Source organism: Engraulis encrasicolus, chromosome 5 (assembly GCF_034702125.1).
Source record: "Engraulis encrasicolus isolate BLACKSEA-1 chromosome 5, IST_EnEncr_1.0, whole genome shotgun sequence".
NCBI classification, from domain to species: domain Eukaryota; kingdom Metazoa; phylum Chordata; class Actinopteri; order Clupeiformes; family Engraulidae; genus Engraulis; species Engraulis encrasicolus.
In genome coordinates, this window is record NC_085861.1 from 30,332,439 (window position 1) to 30,349,938 (window position 17,500).

Here is a 17,500-nt window from a genome sequence, read left to right on the forward strand (position 1 = left end):
GTGCTGGTAAAACAAGTTTTAGCTCATACTGAGCCACACCTTCCAATATATCGTGCATTATGTCCACAGCAAAATTATCACATGTGTGGAAATACTCAAGTGTGTTAAACAAGCAAGATCTTTTGACACCCAAAAGCTGATGACAATTGTGGATTGTCTTGTAAACTGCTGAGATGTTGAGAAGAATGAAGTTCTTTAGAACGAAAAAATTATGCCAGGTTGATCCTCTGAAAATATTGTCTGCATCGCATCCCTGTCGGCTAAGCAAAAACGACAACAATATGTGGCACTGAAGGATTCCACAAATCCAAAGAGACCATGAAGTGCAAGGTTGTCCCCAGTAATTTGAACAATACTCCCCCTTAATGGTATGTCAGACACATCGGGTGTGAGGACACCATCCATTTCCAAACATTTCAAGTCATCCACAAGAGGCTTTAGAATAACATCAAAGCCATACTTTTTAATGTCTGTCGTGTGGAAAAGCAAAACAAGTTGAATGTTCATCAACACAGAGTTTAAATTTTGGAGGGAGGAAGATTCCGCAAAATAAAATACACACAACCAAGCTTGTGTATGCCCTTCTTGGACCCTAAGGGATTAGCCGTCTCAAAATCATCATAGTAAAGTTGGAGTTGCAACGCATGTCTGTCAAATGAAAATAATCTGTTTGTGTTAACATATTCCCCATCACAAATGTCTTCATAAATCCCTTTGTTGACTTTTGTCTGTTGGAAAGCACGTAGTATCTCCTTGTTGTTGAACATCGATTGAGTGTTTTTCAAGAAGTGGGACATAAACCAATTTATCGGTTATAGGAACCTGGCTATACATGCCTGTTTTCTTATCACGTCGAACATCAAATCTTACTCCACTGGTTGCACTATTTGCCACTTGTCTTCATAGTACCTCTTGCGTTTTGCTAGCGTATTAAATTTATTCAGTGGATTTTCAATGGAACGAAAACATCTCTCAACTGTGTCAGAAAGCTCTAATGGAATATTACGAAGAATTGCCTCCTTTGCCTGGGTTTGTATGCCATCAACCAAATCTTCAATAGTCTCAACTGCTGCTTGAACTGAACTCTGACCAACCATGTTAGTCTGCAACTGAGCAACCAAAGATCCACACATGTCATTCAAATTAGCTTCAGTAACAGAAGAGCTCTCCATCGTTTGTCCTTCACCTTCACCTTCAACTTCATTATTTTCTGAACTCTCAAGGGTAGTATGATCCCATCCACCCTCCTTCTCACTATTGTCTTCCATGTCTGGGGTAGAGGAAGGAATACCATTTCCATGAATGTTAACTAAATGTTTCTTAAATCCAGAATAAGTTCCAAACACCGATGAGCATCCAATTTCTCCACAACATAAACGCAAATATTTTCCTGGATAAAGGCCATGATGAAATTTTAAATGACGGCAAATTAAATATGAATTTGAATGTAGTGTTTTTGCAAATAAAACAAGTAAACATAAATGACAAATATTTAAGGCCCTAAATTTGGCAAATTACTTTTTCATGTTGAGAAATCTGGCCCTCAGTTCCCTGACTCTCGGTTTTTCTTTTGTCTTGCCAATATCGACATTGTACACAGCTGTTTGAATGAAGCAGTAAAAACCATCAAGTGCCTCACAATATGACGTCCCGAAAACAAAGTGTGCCTTGAACAGTTCGTCAAATGCAGCTACTGATGTTTGTGCTTTGCATGGTATTGCCTGGTTGTCAACGATGATGTAGAACTTGTGGATCTTGTTCTTCTGTTCCCCGACGCAGAGCATGAAGGGCTGAGATGGTTCCAGGCTGGACAGGAAAATCTGCATGCTTGTACCAGCCTATAACAAAGAAAAATAACAAAAAAAAAAAATAAAAATAAATAATAACTATTTCATTCCATCAAATAAATCCAACCCTCAGCTCATCCAGACCTTTGAGTGGAGCATACCCTAGGAAAAAAATAAACTAACACAGCGAGGTGGCCAAAGTAGAAGTACTTTTGGTGTGTAATTACAACAGTAGCACATGATGTTATGTAATGAGATAGATGAGACTGTGTTATTACGGCAAGACACCTAACTACAAGAGACATAGGTGGGAAAGAAACTGTTTTTTTTTTGTTTTTGTTTTTTTTACTTTTAATTGTCCACTACTGTAAACACCAGATATAACCGTGATCAACACCATGAAGGTTTAGGTTCAACATTGTCAATACACATAAGAATGGAATAGAGAATATGAGACTCAATTGCCTTCATACTCTATGCCATGGACTACACAGGTGAGCAAAATTTAGATCTGACAGGGATACAGAATAGGCCTACACGATATACCACACACACACACACACACACACACACACACACGCATGTGCGCGCACACAAACACACACAGACCTGTGAAAAGACATATTGCTACAGTCTTGAAAAGAAGTGCACTGATTACCTGCAAATATCGCACCAAGTAATCCTCTGCCTGGAGTGCACTGATTTTCGCAGATTTCTTGTGACCCTTCGATGTTGGTGGAATGAGATGCAGCAGCAGGCATAATGAAGCGATATCAATGTCCCATCCTACACAGTACAAAAACAGTTTTAAAATATGTACCAGAGAGTAAGAGAAAGATAAAAATGTCAAATTAACAAGACTTACCACCACCATCGCCTTGGGCAGATCTAAGAAGCTCTTCGACATGTGCAGTGGATACCAGCCCTTTGGCATCTTCAATGATTTGTGGTCTGAAGTATGTTGTCCACTTCGCCAGGAACTTCCAGATGTCTCAGGTCCAAAAAGAGCAAGGAAGTCCTGCTCAATCTGGGATGAAAAAATAAAAATTAAAAAGGAATACTTGGTGGTGATCACATGAGATCACTAAATCAAAATCCTAATCACAAAACATTATGATATGTACACAATTATGAAATACATCAAAATTCTGAGGCAATATAAAACCTATATGCACAGCATCAGTTCAAACTGGGAAATTATGTGACCTAAGCCTATATAAGCTGAAGTGAAACTTTCCAAAAGTAAATTTATAGACACAAAATATACTTACAAGGCAGGTATGTCAAGAAATCTTGGGAACGTTTCGAGGACATCCACAGATGTGTCGGGATCATGGACAAGTTTCTGCCGGTGTTCAAAAGTGGCCATCATCTTCTCTCGAACTACTGCATCATCAGCTGAATGGTTCATCATAGATAGAGCCTCTACACACTCCTGCCCCGTCAACTGTTGTATTGGAGAAGCTGAGGGTCTTGCAGCCTTTGGCCCACCACTGCTGTCATCTTCTGCTGCTGCTGCTGTCCTTGAGTGATCAGACAGACTCCGTTGCACTGTTTTGAGACGCCATGAAATGTAGCCGGAGCCTGATGCAGGATCATAAAAGTGTTCCTACAAAGATAATGCATGTACCGTATGAATTTAATGCATTCAGATGCTTTACTGTTTTTACAATGAGAACATTTCGTGATTTAGACCTCTTGTTTAACCACTTTTTATAGTGTTTTGTATGTTTATATTAATACCCTTTTCTCAGTGTTATCCTTATCCTTAACGTCTGCCAATTATTGTTCACTAGCAACCCATTTTATTTATTTTCATGTCCTTGTTTTTAATTCAACTGTTAAGCACATCAAATTGCAGGTCTTCAATAAATTGTTTTACCCAAATAATCTAATTATTCAAGTTATTACTGATATTTAGACAACTTATTTAGACAATACTAAAACATACATATCCATGCTTGGACAATGGATCCTCCAGGTACGGGAATAACGCCACAATGCCTTGCGCATACTTCAGCTTAATGGCCTGGGAAGGGATCCGGCTGAAAGGAGAGCACAACAAGAGGAGTGTGCAATACATCATTAGTAGGAATAGGGATATCTGGGGGCAGTTGACAATTAACAAGATTAAGTACACTCTACTAATTATGTAGTTATTGAGGCATCTTTGGGTGAAAAGCGTTAAAAATATATTATTATTTTGCCATGAAAAGCCTTTCAAACATACCATGCTGCTCCACCATGTCAGCGACCAAGATGTTAACAAGCAGTCTCCGAGTTGTAGCTGTAAGTGACTTTGTTTTATGGTACTCCAGGAAAATCTTCTCTCCCCCTGGTTTTCTTAGAAGCACTTGATTGACCATCTGTCAATACAGTTACAAATAATACTGCAATAAATATTTGTTCCACCTGCGAGCAAGCATTAGTAAGTATTCTACAGTTGACACAATTGCTTACATTTTTGGCAGCTTCTCTTGGGGTCTCCCTTCTGAGTATCTTACTTGGAGTCTCTGAGAAACTGTCATCCAAAATTACCGTAGAGGCTTCAGATGAACATGATGCAGCGGAGGATATCGACACGTCCAGAGAATCTGAAAAAGAGAGCCCATTAAATCACACAAAAAGCTGCCCACTACATTTCATTATACACTTAAGTCTGAATAAATGCTTCATCATATCACTTGAGGTATTTACCATCATTCACATGTGCATTTAACAACAACTCTCCCTTCTCCACTAGTTCGGAGAAGATGTCTGCATCCACTTCTGTTCCAGTAGAGTCTTTGTACATTACATCAGTCTCAGGAGGCAGACCAAATTTCTCCATGACTGTATAAAGAGAACACATGTCATTTTTCCACGTCAGAACTCCACTACACAATGATAAAAAAGTAGCATTAATTTACCAGATTCAAAGGATGTCTAACCTGCTAGGTGAAACTCCTGGTAATTATATGTCCCATCATGCTCTGTGACCTTGACATATTTCTGTTTCTGTTCGAGCTTCACCTTCAGAAGCATCCTCTGAAAGAAAGCATACCACAGGCAACATTGCACTTTGAATAGTAGGCTATACCATGTCAGAGAACGAGCCTTATGGACAGAAGAGGTGGTAAAAGAAAATGTAGAAGTAAAAAACAAAACCTGTTCTTTGTTGTTTTTCCAACAGAAGTAATCAAATCATTAAGTGTGGGGGTTTTATCTTCAGTAAGAGCACAAAAGTAACGTACAATACAATAGGCCTAACTGGTTTAACAGTTGGGCTAGATTACCACAGAGCCGTGTAGCTCTGGGTTGCCATATCACAGGCTAATGTTGTACTGACAGACACCATACATTTACTTCTAATTTTACATTAGCCAGCTCTGCAGATACATTTCCCAAAATTAAGTAATGATAGTCAAAACCATTTTGGATCACATCCAAGGTCAACACAGGAAAAAAACGTTCATGTAGGCATGCAAGAAGTTAAATTAAAATCGTTTATAATACATTTGAATGACTGTGTGTGGCTGGCTGGCCGCTTCTGGTGTATCAACTTGAGGGGGGCAGCCTCATTCAGAAGTCTGACCACTGGTCGCATTGCGCACGACGTTCTTTGAGAACGACTGTATCACGTGAAGCAAACTTTAACAATATTGGAAATCTTACCCAGGCTGAGCAGGGCGCCAGAAGACCCACAAAACACCTAGAGTCACGGCGAGTACGATTATTAGGAGCAGAAGCACGAAGATGACCTTCCAGTCGTGCTGCAGACACAAAACACAAAGTGCCGTTACCTTTTGCAGTACATTGCTCATACAGTTGCATTCACGCAGCACGCCATTACCACAGTGTGCAGCTCGTAATAGGAAAGTAGAAAGGAGCCACGCCACTCCCCTATCCTCGAATACAAAAAAAATATCACACGTCCACTGAACAGCCATTTGAAAACCTTTCAAGTAGGCTATATTGAGGCACGCTACCGTGTACAATAATTTCACAAGTATTTTAGTCACACACGAGACATTACCAACCTCGGACTCCACGACACTCCACTGATAGGCCGGGCTACGCTGGTCAACTACGGGCACAATGCTATCCTGCAGAGAGCGGGAAATAAAGTACACAACTATAACTGTGCTAAGCAAGCGCTGACAATATTAATGCCTTCGTGACTCTTGTGTCAACGAATTCAATCGAATAGACTTACTAGTTAGCTCTGTACTTCTTAATATAAACCAACGTCAGCTTTCTATTAAGCTAGCAACCATGCGTGATTACTAGATTACTAGCTAGCTACCCAGTGAACGGTCCATTTGATTCACTGTGGTTGGCATTTGATAAAATACATCGCAAAATCCCCCCCTATTTTGGTGTTCATGAACAAAAAATCACAAATAACATGACAATTCAATAAAACACTGGAAAACCAAATGTGACTTACCATGTAAACTTCTCCGCTTCAGGAATAAAAAAGATGGCCGTCAATATGCTGGCTGCAAAAATATTTGAAATTTTGATAGGCGTGGTTTAAATAACTCTGGAAAGGAGTTAACGCTTTAACTCCCTTTTACAACACCCACTGTTTTACATCATTGACTCTTTAAGAGTTCAAAGTACTTTGCGCAGTGTAACTTCAACTCTTGATGTTCAGATTTTGGCCTAACACCGGAAAATTAACTCTGAGAAATTTGCTGTGCACACACACACACAGAAATACACATTCAAAGCACATGCACAGACACACACGAGTGCACTAACACACATACACTTCATACGCACACACAAATGGTGGCAGAAACTGACGTTGATTGGCTGTACATGTACAACTGAAACATTCCAACGTGAAATGAGGGAGGCATCTGTGTTGAACTCGCTGAACTAAACTAAAGCGAAAATGCATACACCAAAAAAAAAAATCCTCATGAGCCAGCAACCACAACTCAAGCTATAGCATCTTAAATGACAGCCCCGGGCATGAATTAGCAGTGTGTCGACATTATTACCACTCGCATATTTGCTTTATGGATGACGGCTCTGCGTTTTGTTTTTTTTCAGCGCATGAGTTACGGTGTGTCTACGCAAGAGTCGCTGTGGAGTGGCAGTATTAGTGGAGTGGGGAGTGCGGAGTGGGTCTGCGGCATATCAAACTGTATCCGCACGCCGCGCACACACGCAAACATGCGCGCGCACACACACACACACACACACACACACACACACACACACACACACACACACACACACACACACACACACACACACACACACACACACACACACATGTCCAGGAGGGAGCTTGTCAGCTGTCAGTCTCACCGTAATTGAGGGTGCCAGGTCAAGATCGGTGGGTTTGTGACTTCAACATTGCACACACACATCGTCTCACACACACACACACACACACACACACACACACACACACACACACACACACACACACACACACACACACACACACACACACACCCACAACACACCACAACACACACATAAGGGCTGTACGTGAGTTAATCACCTTCATTACCTGGGCAGGGCAACGTCTCGACAGGTTTCTTAGAATAGCAGCACTGGTCTGAGTCGTGGACTGAGGAGCGGAGCTCAGCAACCTGTCATTTAGCCCCTTGCGTAAGGACTCGTACGTGCTCGAGAGAGGGGGCCTGTACGTGCTCGAGGGCAGGGGGCCCGTACACGCTCCGGGCAGGGGGCCTGTGCGTGCTCCGGGCCGGGCTAGTCAGCAAGCAGGCAAGCTTGCGGAGGTGGCTGAGGGGTGGTTATGGTTTAGGGTTAGAGGTGGGACGGTTTTATCCGGGGTTGGTGTTGGGGTTGGGGTTGGGGTTAGGGTGGGTGTCTTTGCCAAGAAATCTGGCGGTGATTTGGAGCTTGGTGAGGTGGCGGTAAGGTTGTAGAGGGGTGCCAAGTTGAGCATGACACGGGAGTGGATTTTCACTCCCGTCCCATCCCGGTCCCAGAAAACAAATCCCATCCCGTCCCATCCCGGACTGAAGTAAAAGAAACAAATCCCATCCCGTCCACTCCTAAAAAGAATGTTTCCCAATCCTGCCCACTCCCACTCAAAATCAATCCCACTCCCATTTCATCAAAAAAACAAGGCTTTTTTGAATGAAAAAATAAGCGAGCATTCCCGGTCTCGTTCATTTTTATTCCCGCTCCTGCCTGCTCCCATTCATCTTTATTCCCGCTCCTGCCCGCTCCCGTTCATCTTTGAATTTTGACTACCATCCCGCAGGAATCCCCCGGGACCCGCGGGACCCATGGGAATTCCCGAAAAATGTCATCCTCTAGTGCCAAGAAATCTGGCGGTGATTTGGAGCTTGGTGAGGTGGCGGTAGGGTTGTAGAGGGGTGCCAAGAGAAGGCGGCTCAGGGTGGTTGCCCGGGCCTCTTTGGCAAGAGAGCTGACGGTGGGGTCAGGGAGTTGGTGTAGGGTGCAAAGGTAACACTCTATAATAAGGGATGCATTAACAGTATTCTACATACTTTGTAAATCATTGACTAATGAAGACCAAAACATTAACAAATGTTTGTAAATGAGTGGGAAATGTTGTGCTAATATTTTATATTTATCAGACATTTACAAATTGAAATGAACACAAATGAATACAATTGAATAAAAATACTCTGTTAGAAATCTTGAACATAGTATTTGTAGATATTTATAAACACTTAGTTAATTATTAAAAACATTTGTTAGTGTTTTGTTCATCATTAGTTAATTATTTACTAAATCTTTGTCATATTTTTTATGCATCCCTTAATATAGTTACAGGTGGGTGGAAGAGGTTTATTTTAAATCACTGGCAATGGAGAGGTTGTGGAGAGGGGTGTTGGCACAGTGGTGATGGTGGTGGTGGTGGTCACGACAAAGATAACACAGACGACCCACAATGCACCTGCTGCACAGACACACCTTGGCTACACTGGCCTTGCTTCATCCCACAGCTTGTGACATCAGAAACCTCAGTCTTAGGGGTGGTAGTGATGAAGGTGGTGGTGATGAGGGTGGTGATGAGGTGAGGTGGGAGGTGTCTGGGACAGTTACTGCGGTTTGGCGGTTCACAACGAGTGACCGTGGAATTGCATTTTGGCACCGAGGGGTTTTGACTTTATATTTAGACTCGGGGCCTGCTGGGTGGTGAGCCGCAAGGGCCGCGATAATGGCGAGGTCCTGAGCTTGCTATTGTCTCCCATCTGTTCGCACAAGACACTTGTGGATTCAGGAAGGCAGGGAGAAAAAAAACATTCACAGCAGTTTGTCTGGAACTGGAAGACATTCTGTGCTAAGGTTTTTTTTCTTTCTTTTTTGGTTTTCTTTCCTTTTTTGTTTCCTGTTTTTCTCTTTTTTTACTCATCCAACTTCAGACATTAATCAGATATCTTTGTTTTGTGCAAAGAAATTTCAAAATTTAGGGCTGTCACAAGCCAAACCACAAGCCCTGAAATTACTGCACATCGATGCTATGGACTTGTTTTTCTTTTCCAAACATCACTTCATTGAAAAACTCAATTGAATTTCAGATAGACTCCGTACAATGCTGTCTTCACGTTCAAGTCTGCCTTCACGTCCAAATCTGCTACTCCAACAATGCCATATGAGATTCAGTGTTGTTTCTGCAGTCTTGATGTAGCCTACATATTTATGCCCATTTTTACATTCTCATGCCCTGTAGCCGCCGGCTTAATTAGATACCTGAATTAATAAGTATGCATAAGCATCAAGCATCTGAAGGAATGGAGGAAGTTAAGAAGCAAGGAGGAAAGCAGGCGGTTCACACATTGGCTAGTGCGTGCAAATGACCTTGTACTGTACAGCAGAGATGAGACCATGTCACTAATTTGCAAAGTCTTTCCAATCAAGACCGAGTCAAGTCGCAAGTTATTTGACCAAGTCTAGTCAATACCAAAACCACGTCAAATCCAAGTCCAAGTCTCATTTTTACCTTTAAGTCCTTAACAAGTCACCATGTATTCTAAGCACAATCTTGACAACGTGTGTGGACATAAACTCATTACCTCTGCACACTGCTATACATGTCCCTCTTTGCTCATGTAATATTTTCACATACAAATTCAGAAAATGGAATATAATAATATTTAGACTGGAAATGCCATTGAAAGTCATTGCCAGCTAAAACGGTCAAGTCCAAGTCAAGTCTCGAGTCAATAGCATAGAAGCCTGAGGCAAGTCACAAGCCATTTAAATATTGCCGAGTCAAGTCTCATGTCATCAATTTGTGACTCTCGTCTGACTCAAGTCCAAGTCACAAGTCACAAGTCCACAATGTACACTGTTTTTTGGGCAAATTCAAGTGTGTGACCGTTTGCCTCATCTTTCTTGCTCCAGTATTGTTGAATGATGCAATGCACACTGCACAGTATATTAAAATAATACTCCCTCCTCACTTCACTAGGGACAGGAATACACAGACCAGAGGACAGGGTCCTCAGCAGAGAGAGAGAGAGAGGGAGTGGGGGAGAGAGAGAGAAGAGGAGGTCATCTATGGCTAACTGGGAAAGAGTGGAGGTAGCTATCAGACACCCATTAGAGGCTGTTGGAACAAAGCCTATTTTTCTATCTATGAAGCATTAGGGGGCTCCTCAGAATCCATCTCAGCAGCCTTTAGTGTTCTCATTTCAGCAGCGGTAGTTGAGGCGGGCGAGGGGTTGAGGAGATGAGGATGTGTGTATGTGGAGGGGTGAGAGATGGTGATGGTGATGGTGGTTGTGGGGAGTTGGGGGGGGGGCTTTTTTGTCTTTTGTGAATGAGGCGGCGGGACGCTAAGATTAGTCGGTAATGGACTCGAGGTCCTCTATTAAGACGGAGAGTGTCTCGGCATGGTTGCCCTAACGACTCAAGGTGCAGCCGAGGATGACAAAGGAGAGGAAGCTGTGCTGTTGTGGTCGGTGGGGCTGTTTTTGCTTTTTTTGTGTCGGTTTTGTTTTTGTGTGGCTCACTTTTTTTTCTCCCGCATGACAGCGGCATGCTTAAAATATAATCCTATTAGCTCCTAACATAATCCTCAGCGGCACCTTGGAAATGGTGCAAAACTCAGTTTCATTGATATAATAAGAATAAGAAAAGTTGGCAGTTAAATTTACTGTGCCTGTTGTTATATTAACTAAAAAACTATGTCACAACATATAACATTACACTGTAACTCGGTTAGAGTTAAGGGCAGTGTAAAAAAAAACCACTAAAATGATGTGTTACCATGAAGAAGAAGAAGAAGAAGAAGAAGAAGAAGAAGAAGAAGAAGAAGAAGAAGAAGAAGAAGAAGAAGAAGAAGAAGAAGAAGAAGAAGAAAAAGAAGAAGAAGAAGAAGATTGTGGAGGCCGCGCCGTGCTGGTATCCAAGTACTGTGTTCAGTGTCACAGAAGTACAGTATTGAGAGGGGGAAAAAATCACAGAGACAGTCTTGAAATCCTCTGATCCTGCCTGAGAGAGCAAAGCCCATGTGGAGTGTCTTCATTTCTCCAGCACACACACAGCTAATGGCCATGGAGAAGCGGTGGAAATGAATAGCGTGGCAACTGGGATGGAACAGTGGAAAGGCCCGGCGCGGTGCAACAAGTGAAGTGGTGCAGATGGCACCGCACACAATGAAGCCCAGCGAGGCTTTGACTACAGTGAAGTCTACGGAGCGAGACACGCTGTTGTGGGACTGAGTGACAGTTGGAAAGCGCTCTCTCTCTCTCTGTCTATCTCTGTCTCTCTGTCTCTGTCTCTCTCTCTCTCTCTCTCTCTCTCTCTCTCTCTCTCTCTCTCTCTCTCTCTCTCTCTCTCTCTCTCTCTCTCTCTGCTTGTCTCTCTCTAAATCTCTTTCCCAGAACATCACATCTCTCTTTCTGTCTCACTCTCATAATTCTGCCTCTCTTGCTCTCTTCCTCACACATCATCTACCTCCCCCCCCTTCCATTCTCTCTCTCTCTCTCTCTCTCTCTCTCTCTCTCTCTCTCTCTCTCTCTCTCTCTCTCTCTCTCTCTCTCTCTCTCTCTCTCTCTCTCATCTAATTCTGCATCGCTCTCTGTCTCTTCCGCACAATCTCTCTGCAATTTTGCCTCTCTTACTTGCATGCACCAGTACCTCTTCCTCTCTCCACTTTTTTCTATTTCTCTTCACTAACTCTCTCTCTCTCTCTCTCTCTCTCTCTCTCTCTCTCTCTCTCATAATGACGCTTCCTCCTAAACTGAATTATCAGCCCTAAGTTCTCGCGTATTGAATCTCAAGTAATGAATTTTCAGCCTAAATGTGCGATTTATTGGGAATTTCGGACGCCATTAATCTTTCTCTTTCTTCTAATTTCTCTCAGCAACAGAACAGAGCGTCAAAGCAGTGCTTATCAAGGGCATGACGCTTCACTATTGCAAGGGAAAACGTGTAACGAGAAAATAATGGCAAGTCTAATAAAGAGAGGTGAGGATAGGTGAGAGGAGATGAGAGGTGAGAGGAGAGGAGAGGAGAGGAGAGGAGAGGAGAGGAGGATGCTGGAAGAGAATCAAGGGTTGAGGGAGGCGATCGAGGGGCGGGTCCTCACATGTGTGAAGCGGGTGAAAGGAGAGCGATATGAACCGGGGAGATCGAACATGCGTGTGTGACCCACGCTGTTCTGTACACCTTTGATGGGAACACACATGGGTTTGATGGCACGTGTATGTATGTAACGACACAGTGAGGTATGCAGCCATACCCTTACCTTCTCCTCATTCTCAAGTTCAAGTCCACATATGCTACACGCTCGAAGGCAAACACGCGCGCACAGGCACACACGCACACGCACACGCACACACACACACACACACACACACACACACACACACACACACACACACACGCACTGACCCCTGCCTACCCTAGTCATTTGACACGCACTGGAATGAGAAAGTGTGAATGAGGTGCTTGGGGCATCGCAGCATGATGAAGTGCATTTGCAGGCGCCGCTGCTGCTGCTGCTATATCTGCACACATGTCTTTGAAATGTCAGTAGCCTATACAACTGCTCGCTTTGTATGTGTGCTGGAACGTATGCTCTCCACGGAGGGCTGTGTAGTACTCTGTAATTATTAGTGTGATAGAAACGAGGGGCACACAGTAAATCACATCACATCCCCCAGTGCACTTCGCACGGTGACCTGTGCCTTACCTTCCAGCCGGCGGAGCTGTTGCTGTCGCCCTTATCTTTGAAATACGGAACGTAGCGGACCATCCAGTCGTAGATCTGTGAGAGCGTGAGCCTCTTCTCCGCCGTGCTCTCGATGGCTCGGGTGATGAGGTCGGCGTAGGACTGATTACCCCATGCGTTACGCCGGGAGGACTTCGCCTTGCGAAGCTGGCCGGCAGCGTCGAGGGCTACGGCTCCAGCCATGCAGGAGAGGACTGGCGCGACAGGGGCCGCGGCCCCCACCGAGTGTTTCAGGTCGCTGGGCGCAACACCCCGTTTCCCCGCTCGGCAACAAGGGACGCTATCCGGTTCCACCTTTATAGTGGCGAGAGGCAGACCTCCGTTAACCTCAGCTCCGGGGAAATCCTCGGGACACGGAAGCGGCCAGGTGCACGAGCGAGGTCGGCTCTGTGGCTCGAAATCCGGATCGATTTCAACCTGATGCGTCTCCAGTTCATCCTCCTCCATCATCATCATCAATCCCCAAATATTAGCAAATTGTTCAGTGAAAGAAATCCTTTCCTGTATTACCTCCACTTTGTCCACAGCCAAAACGCGTTGCCTGCCTGTCAGATACGTATCTAGCTTGATGAGGAGCAGAAAAGCCGGCAGTGGTGGAGATACAGCATCTCACGGTGTCGTAAGCAACACAGCGTGTAAAGAAGAAAATAAAAGCATCAATGAAGAGCACAGTCCCTCAGCCATTTTACGATAAAATACACAAGCCAGTGGGAGAGCACCGACTTAAATCCATCTCCAATCACGGTGCGCCGACAATATCGGTCTCCCGGTGCCTTCTCCGGCGAGTGTGGTGATTCTCTTTCTTTAATTAAACCGGCTCCAGCAACAGATGCTATTTCTTCCTTTGTGTGGAATTCCTTCGATTAAAAAATCACGGAAATATCAGAATGATCTGTATTTAAAGAAGGACATCAGCAGTTCAGTCGTCGTCGAAAAAAGCACACAATTTCTTTCAAGTTATAGGGGCTCTTGTAATCAACGAGGAGGACACGCGCAAGATCCTCGTGCGCTGAGTTGTGACCTACTGATGCTGATGCTCACCCACCACGCGCTCCTCCTGAAGGGAGTCTCGCTCATAATGAGCGCGAGCAGCCAGTCCTGTGTAGTGGTCCCTTGGCTTGGCGCTTGTATAGGATGCTGCTAGGCTACTGAAGGTCGACGTGATGCTTGGCAAAGAAGAGAATGTTTAATTATAGTCAAATTCCGTTTCACACAATCACATTTTTCCACACTGTGCCACGGTGTTGTCTGTCGCCTCTCGGTCGTAACAGAGTTGAGAAAGTGTGTAAGACCAGTGATTGTGCTGTGCTCGGTGAGAGATCACGCCCTCAGAAGCAGGTGGAGAGGGAGGGCATAAAGGTGATAATCCAAGCACTCCTGAGTAGCGGCGTCCTTAAAGTTATTATGGTGTTCCGTTCCCGATCGTATTCTGACAACACAAGGCGGCATTAAGGAATAGGCTATATTAACAGGATAATAACAATAATAATACTACTACTACTACTACTACTACTACTAATAATAATAATAATAATAATAATAATAATAATAATAATAATAATAATATAGGCCTATGAAATAGCCTGCTTTAGATCACCAAAACCTAATATGAAAAAGGTGTGGACATGAAAAAAAATCCATGTAGAATATTGAGTGTTTAGAACAGGGGAATTTGGTAAATAGGACATAAATTCCAACAAAGAAAATGCATCCTAGTCCATGTAGCCTAGTCTACACGGTCCACTTGCACACATGTGTGAAATCGCTTTTACTGTTTACAACAGCAACCATTGAACAGGTTTAGTTGCGATTATCAGAGATTAGATAACCCGCAGAATTTGATCCAATCTGTTGGGATTTAATCTCTGGGAAATATGATGAATTATCTCTGCCCGGATTTCACAACATGTGACATATTCTGCTGCTTGCGCTGGTTTTAAATCGCATTTACAGTTCAACGGGCTTCTGTGTGCGATTCAGGGGCTAGAGAGGATGATGGCCAAAGCGTCATGAGTAGGCTATGTGTGACCCGAGAGCCCGAGTGCTGCTCGCCTGGCCGAGGGAATTCCACCCACGCCAGTGAACGATAGCGCCGCCTCCTGATATAAAATATAGTGTCAATGTGTGACTGCCGTGTCGCTATAGGTCCTCGTGTCAAGTGCCCGTTACATTTTAAGTAGGCTAGTCCATGGACTTGCTCAGTGTGCTTGTAGCATCTCTCACCGTGTTATGGTAGTGGGCGATTGTGGTTCTCCTAATAGTTCATATTAAGAACACATCGGTCAAAACGGTCTGTCATTTGCGTATTTACAAATCCACTCCAACCAGAATGTTCAAAATGGGCCCTATTGACTCACTCCGATGCTTTTAGGAGTTTGGTGAGAAGGGAGGAGGAGGAGGAACTGGAGTGAGTGAATGTGGAGAGGGGTGAACGCCTAACACGAAACACATGGGTTAGTGGTTTTGGAAAATGCCGTCGCACAAGCTGAAACAAGAACACAGGATGCTTTGCATCTTACGGAATCAAAACAAACTGGTAAACACTCATAGGCCTAGCTGTGTTGCCGCGGGCTAAGATTATGTCTAATGTCATATTGATGTCCATCTCCATTGCTTGATGTGAGATAGCCTAGGCCTACTAAGCCTAGTAGGCTATGTTGTGGCAGCATGTAGAAGTTTAGAAAATAAAATGGTGAATTTACCTCCTCAAACAAAACACAACACTGACATGGTAGATGAACAAATCATATAATCAACCCAAGTCCACAAATTATTTACCAAATTGGCCTACAGGCAAGTGGTAAAAATCATACGGAGAGCAGGCCCCAACTATGATTCAGTGAACACAATGAGGTACTTACACAATGCTTTGCGTAGACATTCAAAACATATTTGAGCAGTTTCAATGCAGTGGTCTTGAGCTCAAATTCATGTGATTTTGGAATGCTATAGGTTTGCTAGACTTCTGTTGTGTACAGTGGGGTAAGCCCTATGGTCCCACGGCCCATTGGTCCCACAGCCCAAATGGTCCCAGCTTAATCCTGCTGCTCCATGTTCCTCCAGTTTTAAGAAATTATTCAAATATAAGCCCTATGCTTTACAACTCCATGTTCCCACATTCTCAAGTAAACTAAGATAACCAATAGGCCTAAAAGTAATGTTAAAAATCTTAGTGATGTGGGACCAATGGGCTGTGGGACCAATGGGCTGTGGGAACATGTACAGTAGAGTAAGCCCTAATTGCATAGGTCTATCGTTAGTTAAGTTGATCGGCAAATAAACTCTGCTTGCTTGTGTTTATCTTCCACAACATCCCTGTCTACCGGCCATCAGCCATGTAGGCCTAGCCAGGCCGCGCCCTCCTAGTCAGTCCAGGAGCAACACAATATCGTTTCTGAGCTCCAGAAAAATTGGGAAGTCGGGAAGCAAACAACCAGTTTGTCGGGAAGCAAACAACCAGTTGCAAAAACAAGGGAGGCGGGTCAACCATGCCGTTTGGGAAATGTTAATTGTTATGCACTTGGTCAGAACAAATTTATTTGAAAGTCGATGATAATCCGGCTAATGTAGGCCTACAATACTTGGACAACATAGCAGGATCATATTTCCATCTCTAAGTCAATCCACTGCACAGAATGCTAATATTTTTTTTATTATTATTTCTTGATAGGTGTTTGATGCATTTATTGGACAAGACAGTGTAGAGGGGACCGGAAACGGGTGGGAGAGAGAGATGCGGCAAGGCCAGGAAATGACTCAAGCCGGCGGGATTCGAACCTGGGTCCCCATAGACCGTGAGCTACAAGTGCACTGCGCCAGAGAGAGTAGAGAGAGAGAGAGAGGTTCCATTGGCCCATTGTTTCCGGGTTCTATTATTGCAAGGGGGGGGGGGATCCCCCTTTAGGCAGACCTAAGGACTGTTCTTTTTAATGCTAGGAGCATTATGACACGCCCTTTTAGGCAGACTGGAACCTGGTCACTTTAGGTGCCTAAAGAAACCTGTTATGTTGGCATATCTCTATATACTTAAAGAATCTCTGACTGCGCCGCAGCACCCCCAAGATATCTCTTGAACTTCCTGCTGTACCGGGCCACGGAGTGTAACATGTGATTCATATCTCAAACGTGGGGGACTACAAGTGGCAATTTAGGGCCTGGCTTCTGTCACCGCGGTTATGATCCATGCTCCTCGTGCCTCGGAGACCCACACGGCTTAGCAATGCATGACTACATATTAGTGTAGCCTATTGTGTCCCTCCCCTGACGCCCAGCAAAACACTGGTTGAGCAACGCCGATTGACATTGTCTCTCTTTCTCTCCCTGGGCCTCTCTTGGTCTCTCTCTCTGTCTCTGTCTCTGGTTTCGGGATGGTTGAGGTGAATGGCACAATGGAAGTCGAGACATTCCGGGAGTGACATAATCCACCACAATCCCAATCCGCAGAGGAACAGGAACACGTCCACATACTGCAGCCATGAATTGCACTACTGTCCTGACCACACCATACCACACCATACCACACCACACC

The 17,500-nt window shown here is 44.0% G+C and overlaps 1 protein-coding gene and 1 pseudogene across 1 annotated transcript in view; both read right to left on the reverse strand.

The window, feature by feature from the left end:
• Positions 1–14,306, reverse strand: part of LOC134449239 (forkhead box protein O6-like) — a 96,598-nt gene extending 82,292 nt beyond the window's left edge. The window contains exon 1 of the mRNA XM_063199080.1: positions 12,934–14,306. Within this exon, the coding sequence (XP_063055150.1) occupies positions 12,934–13,428 (495 nt within the window). The 5' untranslated portion in view covers positions 13,429–14,306. The remainder of the gene's footprint in view (positions 1–12,933) is intronic.
• LOC134449240 (uncharacterized) lies at positions 1,553–6,262 on the reverse strand (annotated as a pseudogene).
• Positions 14,307–17,500: the final 3,194 nt, after the last annotated feature.